The sequence below is a fragment of the Brachionichthys hirsutus genome, chromosome 11, assembly GCF_040956055.1.
Source record: "Brachionichthys hirsutus isolate HB-005 chromosome 11, CSIRO-AGI_Bhir_v1, whole genome shotgun sequence".
In the NCBI taxonomy this organism is placed as follows: domain Eukaryota; kingdom Metazoa; phylum Chordata; class Actinopteri; order Lophiiformes; family Brachionichthyidae; genus Brachionichthys; species Brachionichthys hirsutus.
In genome coordinates this window covers 2031710-2049777 of record NC_090907.1, presented here as the reverse complement: position 1 = coordinate 2049777, position 18068 = coordinate 2031710, and the positions used below count along the sequence as shown (strand labels likewise).

General features: G+C 46.6%; 1 protein-coding gene across 1 annotated transcript; it reads left to right on the top strand.

Annotated features, from left to right (window-relative positions):
- The first annotated feature begins 1932 nt into the window (after positions 1-1932).
- Positions 1933-17265, top strand: vaspb (vasodilator stimulated phosphoprotein b). Its single transcript, XM_068745416.1, has 14 exons — positions 1933-2136; positions 10492-10663; positions 11599-11779; positions 12356-12422; positions 13281-13381; positions 13664-13929; positions 14124-14263; positions 14469-14520; positions 14620-14647; positions 14749-14788; positions 14929-14985; positions 15573-15642; positions 15849-15906; positions 15993-17265. The coding sequence occupies exons 1-14, from the start codon at positions 2132-2134 to the stop codon at positions 16025-16027; spliced, it is 1272 nt and encodes a 423-aa protein (XP_068601517.1). The 5' UTR covers positions 1933-2131; the 3' UTR covers positions 16028-17265.
- The last annotated feature ends 803 nt before the right edge of the window (positions 17266-18068 follow it).

Genomic DNA, 18068 nt, shown 5'->3' with positions numbered 1-18068 from the left:
GCTGTGACTCCTTAACCTCAGTGCAACAGAGCACCCCCCCCCCCCCCCAACCTGAAGTTACCCAGACAGCCAGTAGGGCAAAGTGAAGTCTGCCGTGGCCCCTTGGCTGAGATTAGGTGCTGCGTTAAGGTACAATTGGAAACTATAATAGTCGCGAAAACGGGGCAGAGTTTATAATAAATACCTAATTTAGTGCATCACTGAGTTAATTCAGTCCCATATCTAGTTGACTGTATGACTATATTTATTAGATAGAATGTTAGAGTACAAGTACAGTCATACAGTAGCATGTATTACAGTACAGGTACAGTCAAACAGTAGCATGTATTACAGTACAGGTACAGTCAAACAGTAGCATGTATTACAGTACAGGTACAGTCAGACAGTAGCATGTATTACAGTACAGGTACAGTCAAACAGTAGCATGTATTACAGTACAAGTACAGTCAAACAGTAGCATGTATTATAGTACAAGTACAGTCAAACAGTAGCATGTATTACAGTACAGGTACAGTCAAACAGTAGCATGTATTACAGTACAGGTACAGTCAGACAGTAGCATGTATTACAGTACAGGTACAGTCAAACAGTAGCATGTATTACAGTACAAGTACAGTCAAACAGTAGCATGTATTACAGTACAGGTACAGTCATACAGTAGTATGTTACAGTACAAGTACAGTCAGACATCTTGTCTAAGAGGAGCATTTCATAAAAGCCCTTGCGGTCTTGTTTCCGTTGAAAGTCCTTCGTACATAAATCATTGACATGTAACAATACCAATAAAATAAAAAATAAATTACTCCACAGATGCAAAATAACAATAAATTAAAAAGACACATAATATGTACAACCCATAGTTTTAATACCTGTTTGAGACTGTGGTTTCTGCACGTTGCTGCATTTCACGCATACAGGACATTAAGTCACACGTCCTACATTCATTTATGTTTTCTTATGACTTACATAGACATGGTATAACTCTCATTATGCATTTACAGCCCTACACTCGAGAATCTTTCCATTCATTTGCATGTTTACAGGCCCTTTGTGCGTGTGTATGTGTGCGTGCGTGTTGTGTGTAAAACAATGTCGAGTCAAAAAAGAATTTACCCACGTGGGAATCATAAAGGGAACTGTTTTCTTTTTCTAAGCCAAACGTTTGTCTTGCTTTATCTGAATCCCACTTACGTTTATTCACTCCCAAGCCGTGGGTGTCTCCACAAAGCGACAGCAAGCTCGTCCTCCTTTTCTTTGAACATGTGATGTCTGAAAAAAAATCGAATTGCTGATAGTCTTCTGCAACACAGCCCCATGAAATCAAATTTCAAATTTACATTTACAAAACTGTGACTCCTTACAACTTCCATAATGATTATTTCCAAATATAAAAAAATCCCTAAATAATGTAGACTTTTTACCCAGTAGAAATTAAAGTTTAACATCCCTATATATTATTTTCTCATATGCAAAAGAATACCAAAATTCAAGTAGAAGATGAAGTATCAATGAATAAATGCAGTAATTTATCAGGAAAAAGATAGAATATCTGGATTTGGAACGAGACTCCTCTCTCGCGTTGGTTTTTTACGACGCGCACTTGAATGCGTCACGGGGATTGTATCCTCCTTTGAAGCTCGCGGGTTGGAGCTCGCGGGTTGGGCCGGGCTCCGCTGAGTTTAACACAGACCGACCGACCGAGCGAGCCGACGGACGGCCCGAACCTCCGCCAAACACCGCGGTAAACCGGCTCAAAGGGTGGAAATAGGAGTTCTTCTTTCTGTGTAGAACCGCCGCTCCTCGGTTCCGCTCCTTCTTCCCGTAGAAGCCGACGTGGGATAGCAATCGGAGTTGACAAGCCCGCTCCGCTACTGTATCTCCCCGCCCCTCCGCTCCGCTCGCGCTCGCGCTCGCGCTCCGCACGAACCAGGAAGTCGTCGCGGTTTGCGTTCTTTCTTTATGCCGCTACTGCCTTCCCCGTCTGCGGGTCTAGATGCGCGTTTTTTCCGCCTATTTTCTCCGGGTATTTCTTTTCTTTGACTTGACTAGTTTGACTTTTTTTTAAGCCGGATTCGGCTCAGAAGTCAGCCGAACCTGCCGACGGGAAGAGGATCCGCACTCTGGCCGAACAATGAGGTGAGTAAAGCGGCTCGAATCCCTTCACCTTCATTGTGTTTCCAGACTACGATTGTTTCGGCCACTATTTCCACAAACGGCGACTGTTCGGTCCCCCCAAAAAATCTTTCTCTAGTTGTTTAACCACCTTAGAAATGTGAATCGTATTTCCCCACTCAAAGAGTTTCAGCTTCTTGTGGTTGTTTATCTCTGTTGTGGAGTAAAGTAGTGTTCGACACGCACGTCACCGGAGAGTGCTTTTTCTTTCTTTTTTGGTTTGTTAACAACTTCTTAAAATATATGGGATTGATTTTAAATCTGACTGAAGGCTCGGTCCAACCCGTTTCAGTATGGCGGCTTCAAAAGAAAGTATTTCCAAGTCGGGGTTGCTGAGCAGGTCAGATGACAAAACACAGATTTGTATCTGCATGCTGCATTCTTTTTTTTTTTTTTTGTCTGCAGGAGTTCAGAGGATAAAAACATGTGTGTTTATAAGTCGGGGTGCTTTGTAGAGCACATGAAAGGAGCTCCTGTGTCTTGCTCAAAGGCACTTCAGCATGGCGGCCTGTTCCTCACACGGGCTCCTTCAGCTGCTCGCTTGTCTGCCGTTTGTATCTTGGCATGTAATCCACATCCCTCTTCCACTCGTTCTCTCCCTCCAGGACTGCAGAGGTTTGAAACCAGCAACGAAAAATTGCTGTGCGGAAAAAAGAAAACCAATTCCACATCCTGTCGCAGCCTGTGCAGCCGGCAAGCCGATTGGTTGTCGTCAAATTTAAGCAAGAGAGGCGTTCTACTCTTTGTAATTGTTCAAACCTACAGTTGTGAGTTTAATTCCGCGCCGGGCGGTGCAGCCTGACCTTTGTGGCTGCTTCTTTATCTCAAAAGCTTTTTTACGCCGTTCTGTCTCTTACGATATCGCTCGACGGGTTGGTCCCGGGTTTCTGTTTGTCTTTCCGCACATTTCTGCACAGTAATTTTTATTACAGCCGTCACCGGAGCTGCCTGAACCTTCAGCGATTCGGTGAACGTGACCTGGAAATGGGTCCATTGATTCATCGGATGCGACAATCAGCAGATGTTCTTTTTTTTATTTTATTTGTGCGACTGTTTTGGTATACCATTTGCTCCAGGTATACAATATATTAACAGAAAATTATGACATGCCTCTTATGTAAGACAATTGAGCTGCTTTATAGATTTAATTGCACCGGTATCACGCTGTAGACCCGTTCACACAGCCGGGGCCAGTTTGGGGCTCACCTTTCTGCAGGAATGTCGTAGAAGACGAATCGTTTCTGTTTTGCCTTGGAAAAAGTCCCTCCTAGCGAAGGACAAAATCAACGGCCGCGATCGGTGTTATTGTGAGAGGATTCCGTCGGTTTCATTCGTGCATCCCAGAATCACCGCACTGAGCGAGCTGTGGAACGTAACGGTGTCTCCAGTCGGTTGGTGGGTGACCGTCACGGGGGGCCATTTGTGGCCGCTTCGCACCGTGTCACCTTGAATAATAGGTAAATGCTGGAATGCAGCTGCGCTCGGTTCGTTTGTCCCCGTGGAATGTGAATGTTGACACAGAAGTGGAGTCGGTTGGTCAGAAGTTCAACCATTTGACCCAGTTTGAGAGAATGGCTCACCTCACCCCTCCTGACATTCTTAACTCGGCATTCCTCAATGGAAATGGATGCATCGTCGTATTTATTCTTTACATTTGAGCTTCCCTCCCCTGTTTTCCGTCCACGTTATCGCCACGGTGAGCGGCGGCTGGTTTTTTACAGCGCTGGGATCAGCATTTATCCTTGTGGTCAGTTGGCACAGGAAGTGCATCCATCTGCATAAATGGATTTGCTGTTGTCAGAGGTGATTCCCGTCTCCCTCCCCGATTCACCGGGTGCCCTCCTCTGGGACTGATGCCGGCGGCGTGGCCACCTCAGCCTTCAGGTGACTCGTGTGACGAGAGCCGTAAACACAAACGCGTGTAACGCAGCTAATTAATACACGCCGTTAGCGATCAAACAAGTTCCCTGAGCGCCGTGCAGACGCGACGCTAAAACCAGTCTCCTCCGCTTTTCTCTTGACACTCTTAACAAGACTTTATTATTGATTAGCCATAAAAGCTCGGGAACGGCCTCCTCGCTGCCCCCCCACCCCACCCCCTCTGAATTGTCTAAAAGGAAAGAAATGCAGCTGTATCTTCTTCCTCTATCAGGAGCTAGAGCAAGTTTAAGGCCTTTAGCATTACTGTTCAGCATTACCATTTAAGGACAAGCCAGCGTAACAACCTGATGTTGGGATGGCGGTGTGTTCATACCCCGGTGTTGTGTAATGTTCACTAGTGAGTCTGGCGTGCCGGGATGCTGATTCGTCATGTCTCCACTTGTTCTTCTTATTCCTTTGCATATTCATTATATCAGGCTGTGGCATAGCATGAAGAGACGTTAAAATGACTTCATGGAGCTTCTAATAGGATGCATTGTTTTAGCGATGCTTCTTCTTCAGCTGCATATTTGAATTCTTCGGTGCTGTTTTGTTTTTGTTTTTTGTGCTGTGAAGCTCCAGAAATGTTTTGTGCTGGATCAACAGCAGACGAGCCTTCTAGCTTTTCACCTCGCGTGGGGCTGAGATGGCTGATCTCAGAGTTACGAGCCTTTCTGGCGGGGGGAGTGATTTATTGTTTAGTTCTTGCCTGTTATGAGAAGGTCGTTTTCTGTCATGGCAGCAGCTGCGCCCGAGGCGCGTCCGAGCAGTTGTTAAGGCCCGCTTCAGCAGTTGTTTTGTCTGAAAGATGGCTTCTAACAACTTGTGTAGCTTAATCTTGAAATGTGAGCTTGAACATGAAGCCTACCTCACTGTTCTCCAGTCCTGATCGGAGCCGGACGGAGTCGTGTCGGGTTATTATTACAGAACAAATCAGAGACTTGAAACCAGGTTACATTTTGACATTTTAGCTCGAATGGCAAAGATCTCGAACTGATCCGCGGGAACGAATGAAGTAAGAGAAACGTCTGCAAACCCAGTGGGGGTAAGGAGTCAGTCCAGCTCTCCAGGAGAGACTGGGCCACACGGCACACGAAAACCAAAGCTTGCTGTGGGCTGGGAAGTGTAATGGTGTATTGCATGGTCAGCATTGTTAATGGATGCCGAGATTCCTTGAGTCCAGTGCTTAATGGAGCATAATGGATGGCAGGCAGTATGAGAACGACTGTCTGCTGTCAGCCGTCTGATGCGTTCCTATATTTGAGTTCGTCGGACCTTAACTTCATTCCGCTGGGACGGTGCTGATGCACAAAAACCGGATTAAACCGTTTCGGCAGGGAGCCTAACGGATTATGTAATTGCGTTCAGTGGCCTGCATTGTAGGGCCTCTAAAAGTGTGCATCACATAATTGGTTTCTTCAATTTGCTTATTTTCACAAGGTGTATTTCTATTTGGGTGGGGGGGGCCTATCCGCATGCGACCGAACGTTTTTCAGAAACAGAGGGCATCTGTGTAGAAAATGCACCACAAACACACGACTGCCGGTTTTGGTTGCTGAAAGGGAAGGGTTGTTCCGGTTGCAGGCTCGGAAGTGCTTCCAGTCTGTCCAAAAATGCTGGGAGAGATATCGGTGCACGTGCAAGCCCGTGCAGGGATCTGATACCACGAAGTTCATTGGTCCCAAAACGAGCTGCGGCCTGCTGCGTTCGAGCAGCACCCCGTCCACTGATCTGCACAAGAAACCGGCCTCCGTGCACGGCAAGCGACCTCAAGTGTGTTTAAAAGTTTTAAGGTCTATGTGGAAGGAAAAACATGACATGTAATTGACTTTCAATTCAGTTTGAGGTCATAGTTTTGAAGGCGGTTCCTCTCCAGTGTGTTCGAGTCGGAGCAGTTAGCGTTGGGGCGAGCGCCACCTCGGCGAATGGTTCCGTCGCCTGGTTCCGTATTGGCCCGAGTCGGGGAGGATGTGCTCCGACCTGTAAAAGGAATTGAGCTCAGAGGGGACAGAGGTGAGACGGCTCCAAATATGGCCATGATTGTTCCAGACGTGTGTCCACCCCCCCCCACAACCCTGACACGGACACAAATGTGCCGTCATTGCCTCCAAAACAGGAAGGAATTTCCAAAAAAATCCCCACGTACTTGAAGTGGTCACGTAAAGAAAAGAAAAAAAAGCTCTCGCCGACCCAACTTTTCCACGGTGATGAAAATCGATGCCGGGCAAGGGATGAGTCCCGCTTAAAGATGACTGAGGCCTTCTCTTAGTCACGGAGTTCCAGCCGGTTCATTCAGACAGCGGCTACAGCCGAGAGAGACTGGATCCTTATTTCTGTATGTCTGACTCGTGGTGGAGGAAAAGCAGTAGCCTGCAGCAAGTGTGTGTTTGAACTAGCAGCATGCTAGGACCTGTGTGAGCAGTAGAAGGAATGAAAGGAAGGACAAAGAAAGAGGGAGTTCACTGAGCAGAAGAAAAGGCAAATAAGTCCAAGTGTGATAGCCCCAACCACATTCTATTGGTTTAGCCTTATAAACCACCTTTATAATTCTGGTTCTTTCGTATATCAAATCCTCAAAGGGAATAATTCCCATCTTTTACGTGTCGATACCGTATTATTTGAGGAATGGCAGCCACAACAGAGGAAGTTTCTGCACAAGTCTGGGCGTCGGGTTACATATTAACGTTTGCAGGGCGGGCAGGCTGTCGTGATTCAACAGGAACTCTGCTTTGCTGTTTGAAAGCTTATCTACGTTTGATAGCCGCTGAGCGTGCGGAGCGAGAGCTCGTCAGGCCGTCACGGAGATTCTTCATCTCCATCCAGGTCACGACCTTCGTCCCGTGTGCGAGATGAGGCGGCGCAATGTTAACGAGCATTTCTTTTTTTAAACTTCCCACTTTTGCGATCTACCTTTTGCCTCATTGTGAAAGAGCTTCGGTCATTAAATGATATTCGGTGCAAAAAGATTTTACCCAACAAGCGGTTTTCACATCAAATGACTTCTGATGCAACGGCCGAAAACTGCACGGCCCCCATTTCATAACGGGACATTACTCCGTTTGATGAAGGAGCGGTCGCTTTGCCACAGCAGTCAGAAGCTCACCCGGAAATTAACTGGAGAAATGTGCAGCGTAAGGCGCATTCTTTTGATTTAATCTACCAAGTAGAGGCATCTAAACAGAGGGAGTTTACCTATTTATTTATTTTTACATTAAATCATTGTCTGCCTGTCGTCTGTGATGCACTTTATCAGGCTGTGACGGCGAAGGTGGAAGTGGTTTACCTCACGCACGGCACTGAGTGTGTGAGGTAAAATTCACTTCCTGTCTGCTTTTGGTGCGACATTTGGACAAAGAAGACAATCGTGTGTCCCTCGTGATGAATCTCTGTTTCTGCTGCAGCTTGTGTGAAACAATCCTCAAGCTTGTGCAAAGGAGACTTTTTGTTGTTGTTGAGACACACCTGACGACACTCCAACAACCAGAAAACGTGCACGTCGTGCATAAATGTGAGGAGGCTGTAGTTTGTAGTCGGCTTTTCTCCGTGCTCGAGTCTTCTTCTTCCTGCACCGTATATTTAAATGAGAACAGCGTTGTGTAATAAGTACATCTCCAGCGAGCGACATCTTCTGACAGGTCCTGCAATCCGTAAAAATTGTTTGATATGGAGAGAAAGACGAGGTGGAAGTCGGAAGAGTGACGAAGGAGCGTGAAGGGAGAGTCAGGTAAACTGAGGAGGAGGAGGAGGAGGAGGAGGAGGGACGATGAAGCTGCCGGGCCCGGTTGTTCTTGCCAGCACATTTGGCGAAAGGCTCTGCGAGCATAGCCTTATACAGACATTTTCAAGAGCGTGTGTGTCCCGGCCGTGCGCTGCGGTTTCCTGTTAACCCCTCGCTGTCACAGAATCCACCGAGGGATGAGGAACTTACTCTTGCTATAAAAAAAATAAAAAAAAGTCGAGTGAGGACAAGTGATTTGGGTTTGAAGGTGTTTCTGTTTCGAATGGTCCTGTGCAGAATTCCTGTTGTTGAATTGAGCGAGTCCGTAGCTCGCGGTGTGCTAAAGGGCGGTGGCTTAAATCCATCCTCGGAGCGACCAATCGGTGCCTCAGGACACAACCCTCTTAATTCAGCCGGTGAGGTGTCTTGACGCCATGGCCGGCGTCGGAGCGCTCGCTGGAGGACCGCTGGTCGTCTTCACGAGGAAAGACGGGAATAGACTGTTTAGACACGAACCAGTCGAACCCCGGCGTAGCTCTGCTGCCTGTTACAGCCGGCAGGCCTGGGTGACAGGTGTGTGTGTGTGTGCGTGCGTGTGTGTGTGTGTGTGTGTGTGTGTGTTAGTCTCAGTGTCCAGAGTTTTATCAATAATGCAGCTGCTCACTCTCGGCCTCACTCCTGAGCCCCTTGCTTTCTCTGCTATTAAATATGCATCCGCTTCCCAGTCCTATGCCCCCCCCCCCCCCCCCCCATAAAAGGTGACCAATCCGGACCTCAGGAATATCATCCTATGAGATTTCCATCCACTCTTCAGTCGGTGGAGTCTCTGGAGGATGCCCACACTGTTCTCTGTCGCTCAACCTACCCCCCCCCCCCCCCCCCCCCCCCAGCTATATTGTCGGCCATTGGCCTGAGCCGTTCGGGGGCTCGGCCGTTCACAAGCGTGGATGAGGGGGGGGGGGGGGTTACCACTTCATGCAGCACACTGTAAAGGATCATTTCAGGCACATCAGTTTTATTTTAATGGTGGAATAACTTTCAGATTTATTGGTGTCACGACATTATGACTATTTAAAAAAATAAAATAAAGAATCTTGCAATGCCGGTTTCCATTTGTCTCAGACCTTGCTGCTTTGTTTGCATCTTTTTCTTTAGAAGTTAGAAGTCCTTCCTCGGGACTTCTGACCTGTGTCATTACTGGTGACTTATAGGGAGGCTACCTGCAAGTGTTTGTCACATTATGCTACCCTAAATGTCATTAAAGCATAAACCCCTCTGTTGTGTTACGTGGTTTAATCTTTTAAGTGATATATTCAGGCCTAGAAAGTCACTTCCTGGTTGTTAAAAAGAAGAGTGGCTGCAATTGGTTGCTCGTTACTTCCTCCTCTCTTCATTTAGGTATGAAGGCATAATTTCTCTCTAACGGAAGTTTAGTTTCACTCTTATCTGTTCTAGACCCGACTGGATTGTTCACGCCGAGGCTGTGGGTTAATGGGCAGGGCCGGCTGCAGGAAGTGGGACGTGGCTTGTGGTGCTGTGTCACAGGAAGCAGCAGATTGTATCGCGGGTGTGACAGATGGCGGGCGGGGTGGAAGGCATGGATTAGGGCACTATGGGGACAACATAGGAGGGGGAGGAATGGTAAGATTTGTCAGTCAGCTCTTTGTCCTGCTCGGCTTCACGTCGTTTGTTGTGGTTTAAAGGAGCCCACTGATGATTTGTTCACCTTTGCAATGCAAACGCCTCCAACGCTGCTGCCTACACGTGTAGTACGTACGAGGAGTAAACTGCTACACGACTTGTGTATAATCGGTGTGTGTTTTCTTTACAATGAACACGGAGGTCGATGGAGTCCAGGTGGAAGATCCCAGAGCCTGGTCTGCTCGTCAAGGCACGACGCAGCTTCCTGTTTTTGTCAGCCTCCATTGTTGTCTCCCCTCAGATCTCAGCATCGTTTTCCCCTCTTGGATCAACACTTTTTGCCGCGTCCACCTTTCGGTCCATCGTGTCGGCTTGTCTTAACCTCATTTTTCTTTGCTTATTTGCTCTTTGCATGTAAACACACTAAAGAACTCCACATTTCTGACTCTTATCTTTTAGAATAGTGTATTTATAGAAGTGCTTGTGGAGTGATTTGGAGTTTTTGTAAAGCCGGTGTCGTGTTGTGCACGCCTCCTTTGTGTTTGTCTGTTCACCGTCAATGTGGTAACATAAGGGGAAGCACAAATAGATGTTTTATTATTTAACCTCGGTTGATATTTTTAAAGTCAGTGGCTGGATGATTTCATCAGCTCATACTTTCATGCACATTTTTGTTGCTCTCTCGGGGCCATAAAATGTGAGTCTTTGTCTTCCGCTTCCAGATTTAGCTCTAAAGATATATTAATTGCCAAATATCTTCACCCCCCCCCCCCCCCCCCCCCGTTGCCAGAAAAAGAGCCCAGGGTTTATCGCAACCGCAAAGATAAGACGATGCGTTTTATCGACGGATACATTTTCATTCCTTTTCTTGGCTTTATTTTCACCGGCCTCGCTCACTTTGCAAGAAAGCTTATGACGTGCGTTTGAGTTCAAATAAGAAGTCACGTCTGACTTCTCAGATCTCCCTTCTTTTAAAGCGCTCCGATCTCAGATGTACGAACTGCAGCTGAAAGCGTGCCTCTCGCCTCCCTCTCTTCCAGTGAGTCGAGCATTTGCCAGGCTCGGGCCACTGTGATGATCTACGACGATGGCAATAAGAAGTGGATGCCGGCGGGCGCTGGGCCCCAGGCCTTCAGCAGAGTCCAGATCTATCACAACCCCAACAACAACGCCTTCAGGATAGTAGGACGCAAGATGCAGACGGACCAACAGGTGTGTCCACCGGCCGTGTGTGTGTGTGTGTGCGCGCGTGTGTGTCCATTCATACTTATCTGATGGCAACAGATCCAACGAAGGTGGGCAAAGGAGTTAAAGACGAGTTTGGGTGATCGCCTGCACCCGTGCTTCGTGCCCCTTTAAACATTCAGGCCTCTCGCGTGCTCCCAAGAGGCGGTTCTTGAAATGGATGATGCTTCCTGTGAGATAGTTAGCCATTTCCTGTTCAGGGAGAAGCCTGATACCCAATAAGGAGCCTATCTCCTAAATTGTGTCGGATGGAGCGGTGCATGTTGGAGTTAGCTGGAGCCGTTAGCTGGAGCCGTTAGCTGGAGCCGTTAGCCTTTCTCTGTGTTTTTATTTTTGCACATGGAGTAAAAAAACTTTTTTGCTGTTTTCACGCGTGTCCTTTCAGTTCCTTTCATGCACACCACCCCGCTTTCATGATTAACCGTCATTCTTTTACCTCTTTAATTCAGCTTTCTGGTGCGTCGCTCTCCACGCTCTCAGCCGACCTCTGACCCTTGCCTCTTGACAGGATTGTGTCTGCAGTGGCATCTGAACTTGCCAGGCTCTCTGTTCATGTCGCACGCTGTAATGTTCGTCCTGACGGGGTCTGTGGAATCCAAAGGCCGTTAAACAATTAGGGAGTTGGAGTGTCGGCATATTTACACTCTATTTTTGCCCTGTTTCAGAGGCTTCACGCCACCTGCTGGGTGAACTGTAAATCAGAATAACCCGTCAAACACAAAACAGGCTCTGTAATTTTACAGAATTTCTGTAAGTTTAGTTTTGGTCATTTAAACTTCTGAGCAGGTGTCTTGGATTATCGAATTATTATCATACAAAACCCCACAAAAGTACTACTGTCGCTCATCATCTCTACCAAAACAGGTCTTTGTGATGATCATCTGTCCTCAATCCTCCCCCAGGTGGTTATAAACTGTCCAATCATTAGAGGTCTCAAGTACAACCAGGCCACGCCCAATTTCCACCAGTGGCGGGACGCCCGGCAGGTGTGGGGCCTCAACTTTGGCAGCAAGGAGGACGCTGCTCTGTTTGCCAATGGCATGGCTCACGCCCTGGAAGTGCTCGGCTCCGTGGCAGACGCAGGTAAAAGAGTTCTCACCAGATTCCCCGTTCCATCCGTCGGCTTCATGGACGTTCCCGATCGTGCCTCATCGGAGAACAGCTGTGTTTGCAGCCGTTTTAAATCAAGGATCGCTCCTCTAGGTGAAGAGAAACGTTAGAGGTTACCTTCAGGTGCAAAAAGCCATCAAACGTTGTGATGAAACTCTCATGAGGAACGGGCTAGTGAAAGGACGACCCGAGCGTTACCTCACTTTTACTCATTTCCTGCTTCACTATGGACGTCTTCCTCTTTTCTTTTTTTATTATTCTCGGCCTGTAAAACTTGTTGATGATCTAACGTGTGTCAACCTCGCAATGTCCTCTCAGCCTCTCAGTCAAAAAATAAGCAGCTGGGCCTTGAACAAAATCAAAAGGATAAACCAACAGCAGTTAAATGCCGTAAATGACTTTCCAGTCTTTCCGGTCCCTTTGTGGTTCTGAGAGATGCTCAGACTGCATGTATATAAAATGTTGAAATGTCAAAAGCTGCTCTATAAAACGGTCGTGTCCCGTGTTCGCTCGTCCTTTTCATTTATTTTCTGCGTTGTGTTTCTGCAGGCTACGCAACCCTCCCCCGCCCAGTGTCAAATGGACCTTCTCCAGAAGAGCTTGAACAACAACGGAGGTACCTCCAGATGTCCTTTGCATTGAAACCCACCTTTTATATTATATCATATTAACCCTTTACTGTCCTCTTGGCCTGATTCAGCAACATTTCTGGGTCTACAGGCAGGCTTGAGAACCATAGACGTCGATGTCCTTTTTATTTTCATGCTTTGTGGTATGTGCACATGTAGCGGCTTTGTTACAGCTAAACCTCTGTAGGTTAAAGAATAGGGAGATGCCGCTCACCCTAACCCCACCCGTGTGAAATCTGGTGCGGCGACACCGTTTAGGGCAGCAGAGACCAGACATTAACCTTTTTAATCTCCCATTTCCTTGGCGGTCTTTGATCGGATGGGCCTGAACCACAGTGGTTCACACTTTGTGCATGATTTTGTGTAGATTTGACTGTCTGTATGTGCACCACGTGTGCGAGTGCTGTTCTACATACAGCTGTTAGGAGCAGCAGATGTGTTGGGAGAAGGGAGGGAGCGGGAACAAAAACCGATGCAGCTTGAATTAGGGCAACACGTCCAGCTGTGGACTTTACAGTGGCAGGCTGATCAGGAGCTATTAAATCCACCTCATCATTTCACTAATGTCAGATTAGAATAAAATCCTGATTATTACACTCCAAAGCGGTGCCAGATAATATAACGAGACAGCGGTGCTGGAAAACAATGCGGCAGAAATAATCTGCAGGATGTGCGCTCATTAACGGGATATAGATAATAGCTGTATTACCCATCATGCCTATGGGCAGGCTGCCTAATCACGCCAGTCCAATGAAATCTAATAACGTGTGTCCTGTTCACCCCTCTGATTTCCCTTTTGAACATGTTTAGGTGTGGTTGTGGCTGACAGATGTGATTGTACGCAGGATGGAGCAACAGCAAGAACGGGAGCGACAGGAGAGAGAGAGACAAGAGAGGGAGCGACAGGAAAGAGAGAGACTGGAGAGAGAAAGACAAACCTCTGCAGGTCAGGAAACGTAACTGCACTTAACGGTACAGTCCGATCTTTTTGATAAATCATTTATCGTGTGGAACAGAGTTTCTTTTTTGGGCCGTTCTTAAGTGATCACCGTTCAGTCCCCACAGATCCTTCCGTATTACACCGTAGTGTCCTAAAACATCAGCCAGAACTCCTCCGGCCATCGAATCATGTCGCCCCTGGAAAATCACAATGCTGACATTTTTGTGTGTGAACGCAAATTTATAATTGTTTTAAAATATGTCCATTTTCTAGCCTCGATTCCTCCAGCTCCACCTCCGCCGCCGGCTCCGGCGGCTCCACCTGCGCCGCCGGCTCCGGCGGCTCCGCCTGCGCCGCCAGCTCCACCAGCAGCTCCTGGAGGCCCTCCCCCTCCCCCGGCCCCTCCTCCACCCCCTGGCCCACCGCCACCGCCAGGACTGCCTTCCTCCGGAGGACCTCCACCAGCTCCATCTTTGTCCGGTGGAGGAGGAGGAGGCGGCGATGGTGGATTGGCCGCTGCCCTAGCCGGAGCAAAACTTCGCAAAGTATCCAAAGTGAGAACTTAAAATAGTTTTATTAAATCAGCATTTTTTTAACAGACACTGTAAAATGATCTGCTCTTTAAGTGTTAGAACTTAAAATGTTCTTTTTGGTTATTTTTTTTATGAAACGTGGGTAACCTGCATGCATCATTGAGGCGTCATGACTTCTCACGTCAGTTCTCTTTGCTATTTGCTGCCCTCAACAGGACGAGGGAGCAAATGCAACCGGCAGAGGCGATGCCAGCCGCAGCAGCAACTCCTCTATTGGAGGAGGAGGAGGAGGAGGAGGAGGAGGAGGAGGAGGAGGTGATTTCATGGGTGAAATGAGTGCCATCTTGGCACGAAGGTGTGTGACATCACGTCTGAAACTGGATGAAATATACAGTAAAGAACGGGCTTACGCTAATTACAAACTAGTGTTGACCCCCATTGATGCACGTTCTGCCGTATGTAAAATGCAGTATGTGCTCTGTCGTGTAAAAAAAAAAAAAAAATCCGAGTTAATTTGATTAAAATAGGTAAAAACTTAAAGTGACTTCTCTTTGCATCAGGAGGAAAGCTGCAAACACCGCAGAGAAACCACCTGTGAAGACGCAGGACAATGTAAGGCCCTGCAATAAGGACCAATGTATCTTCAGGTCAAACAGAAAGCGGATGAGAAGGACTCACTCTTAACGAAAGGTCACTGTTTTGTCTCTACAGGATGATTCGGAGCCTCAGGGTCAAAGTGGTGAGAAATGAAAACGTTTCACGTCCACATTTATTCCGATTTCTATCTTACACTATTCTGTAAAGAGAACAGCTCACATCTTTTAACATTCTACTTCTCAGACACTTTAAGAAGACCTTGGGAGAAAGCATCTATGGCCAGGTAATCCAAGATTCAGTTATTTAACCCCTGCTGACATCAGCAAATGTAGCGCCCCCGCCCCCGCCCCCACTAACCATCCAGGAGTTGGTGTCTGATGTTTGAAGTTTGAAGAGGAGGGTGTGTGTGTGTCTCACTAACAGGAATAACTCCATCGCCAAGAACACGGGCTCCGCTTCCTCTTTGTCCCAAGGTTCAAGGTATACATGCTGTCCCGCTCGTTCACGCCCTCCTCCCCCCGTGCTTTCCTCTTCAGGTTAGCGCTGCATCGCTGCAAGCCCACGTACCGGGTTAGCGTGACGCATAAAAACGGGACACGCCCCCGCGGGATGTGTAGGTGTATCACTTGTGTGGGAGACATCTGAAAGCTGCGTAATGAGACGGATGTCCAACTGTGAATAATGCTTCTATTTATGTCCCTTCTGGGGTGACGCTGGTCTCTGGTGGTAAAACTACGTTCTGACACCTTTTTTTTTGGGGGGGGGGGGGTTCTTTCTTGTCTGGATACTGCAGGGGTGATGAGGTGGACAATTTTTAGCCAGCATATAATTGTCTGCAAACTGTGTCATAAGTCTTTGCAGCTCATCGAGGGGCAGAGGGGGGGGGGGGGGGGGTGGCATTTCTGCACCTTCCTCTTCTCTATTCCTTCATCGCTCTGGTGCTATGGTGACGTGTTCCATTGGCTCATCAGTGCGGTCCCATGAAGCCTGGCTTCTTTTTTTTTTTGGGTGCCAAATGCAAACCTAAAATGTTCATCTGCATTCGTCTGTGTCTCGTCTGCTCGTAGGGCGAAGCCCGCTGCCAATAGCAACGATGCAAGTGGAGCAGACGAAGCGGATTTAGAGAGAATGAAACAGGTAAATGGTTCTAAACCGAAAGGGCCTAAGGCTAAGCTTTAGTGCGACACGCTAACTGTCGAAGGCATAAAATCAGAATCAGAATGCAACTTTCTTTCTCCACCAATCAGTGACGCCCACAAATAGAAGTATATTACAGACACAAAGCATTTTCCTCATGTACTACTAATGCACCACTGATTAATTATCAATCACTTACTCTGCAGGAGATTCTGGAGGAGGTGAGGAAAGAACTGCAAAAAGTCAAGGAGGAAATTATTGGAGGTGAGATTACATTGTACTTAAAATCTCGTTTCAATACGCAGTATCTGGATACTTCATGCTTTTTTTTTCTTCTTCGCTCTTCACAGCCTTTATTCAGGAACTGCAGAAGAGAAGCACATAGTTGTGCTGAGTGTCGGGTGAAACCGGGGGATGTGATGAATGGAGGTGGTTCGAGCCCTGTGCCCTCCCATGTAGCCCAGGGATTTCTTTGTTTTGTTTCCTCTCCACAGTTCCTCTCTCTTTCACACAAACACACGCCATCTATCCCTTGGCTCCATCTCATCTATCGCACCCCCCCCCCCCCCCCCCTGTTCATTCAGCCCATCCCCTTGTCTCTTCTATGTGTTCTGTCCTTCTGAACCAATCCAGAGCGCATAGCTCCATCCCCAGTTGCTCTTCCAATATGGCATCATAACCCTCCTTACTCAGAAAAGCTGCCACTTGTGTCTTCTCCCTTCTGCTATCAGATGCTCCATTTACTGATGGAGTATTCTTCAGTATTCAGGGACAAACTATTAGTCATGTTTTTACTGTAATATCGAGATGCTGGCATGCTGGGGTCCATTTTTTCCTGCTTCTCAGTTGGCAAACGGTTATTCAAGCCCCTCTGGCTCAGGTAAACATCTGCTAGTCGGGTATTCTCTCAAGGGGGTCAAAACTAAAATGACGGCGGACGGATCAGAGACTGACGACTGCGGCGTCGCTCACTTAAATCGACCTTCGGCACCCAGCAGCCTTCGGTGCGAGATGAAGCCGGAGGAAGAGGAACCGAGCAAAGGGAATCTGATGGACAACCGGAGTGCTGTGAAGGGGGAATGTGTTGTAGTTTTATGATGTGTGAGAAATTCATTTTCTTCGCATTGCACTTGCTCCAGAGGATGTGTGTGTGTGTGTGTGTGTGCGTGCGTGCGTGCGTGCCACACTGCCTTGACAGCCGATGCCCTCTCACACAAAATGAGATATTTGTTGGCCAGTGCAGTGGTCCTCCACTGCTTTCTTTCATTCTAGGCATGTTTTATAACTTTGAAACATGAAAATGGCCATGATGAGGTCAAATAATTTGTCTGTGACCAACTGCCTTGAGAATAAATATATAAATATATATATATGAGGAAAATATATTTGTTTTGAGGGAAAATGTTTAAAAAAAAAATGCGGTAATGAAAATGTTTCTATTTTAATTGGACTGATGGGTGAATGGGTTTTTTCCTTTTTTCAATGATTGTGTTTTATGAAATGTTTTTGGTTGACTTTTTCTTTTTCTCATAGTTTAGGCTTTATACACTGAAATATTAAGGAAACAGCTTAGAGACACTGGATTAGAAATGCCTTTATAGTCAAAATACAGCTGCTTCTTGAAATGCATCGCTTCGTCTTGTCTTTTTGTCTTGGAATTTTATCAACTATAGGGATGTGTTGCACAAACATCCAGCAATGAATTCCAAAAAGAGTATGTTCATTTTGGTAGCATTAAACTGCGTTGACACTTGGTGCTAAGATTGGGGACTACAGAATAAATAGCCTCCCTGTTTTCCCCAGCCATGAATAAACCAGGACTTATTTAATTTCATAACTCAAAACTGTTTCTACACACAAACCAAGTAGGCTACTAGAGTTATCCTATTTGCTACTTGGGGATATTTTTCATTTCCATGGTCAAACTTTGACTTTTTGGGGGGATAGATGACAAATTCTTTGTCATATATTTTTTCACAAAGGTTGCTTTAGTTTCTGTGGTTACAAATAAAACATTTGCCTCATTTTGAGTGGAATTGATCTCAGATGAGGGATTCTGGCACAGCTCAAAAAAAAATCATCTAGTGTATTTTAAGTTTTTTTTTTATGGTATCTGAAAAATATGCAGTGTATAAGATTAATAACAGGAACATCTTATTCTAACAATCTTAATAACGAAATGTGCCAAAGGATCCTTAGTATTTCAGGCTTAACAGTCTAATTTACTTTTACTGAGAATTGTCACCCATTATTGATGGCTCGAATTTGCTGATGTCCGTTTTTACGATTGGTCCAATAAATGCAAACTTACATGGCTTGGTTTACAGCGAATAGATGTAAAAAACAAATTAACAACAGAGATAGATGATTTAATTGAAATTGGAGCCGGGGGGGGGGGAACCTTTGTTATCGACGAGCAGTCCTTC

Coding starts and splice junctions, on each gene's coding strand:
- vaspb (XM_068745416.1), top strand. Junction 12,423..13,280: donor GAGCTTGAACAACAACGGAG/GTACCTCCAGAT, acceptor GATTGTACGCAG/GATGGAGCAACAGCAAGAAC. Junction 15,643..15,848: donor ATTTAGAGAGAATGAAACAG/GTAAATGGTTCT, acceptor CTTACTCTGCAG/GAGATTCTGGAGGAGGTGAG.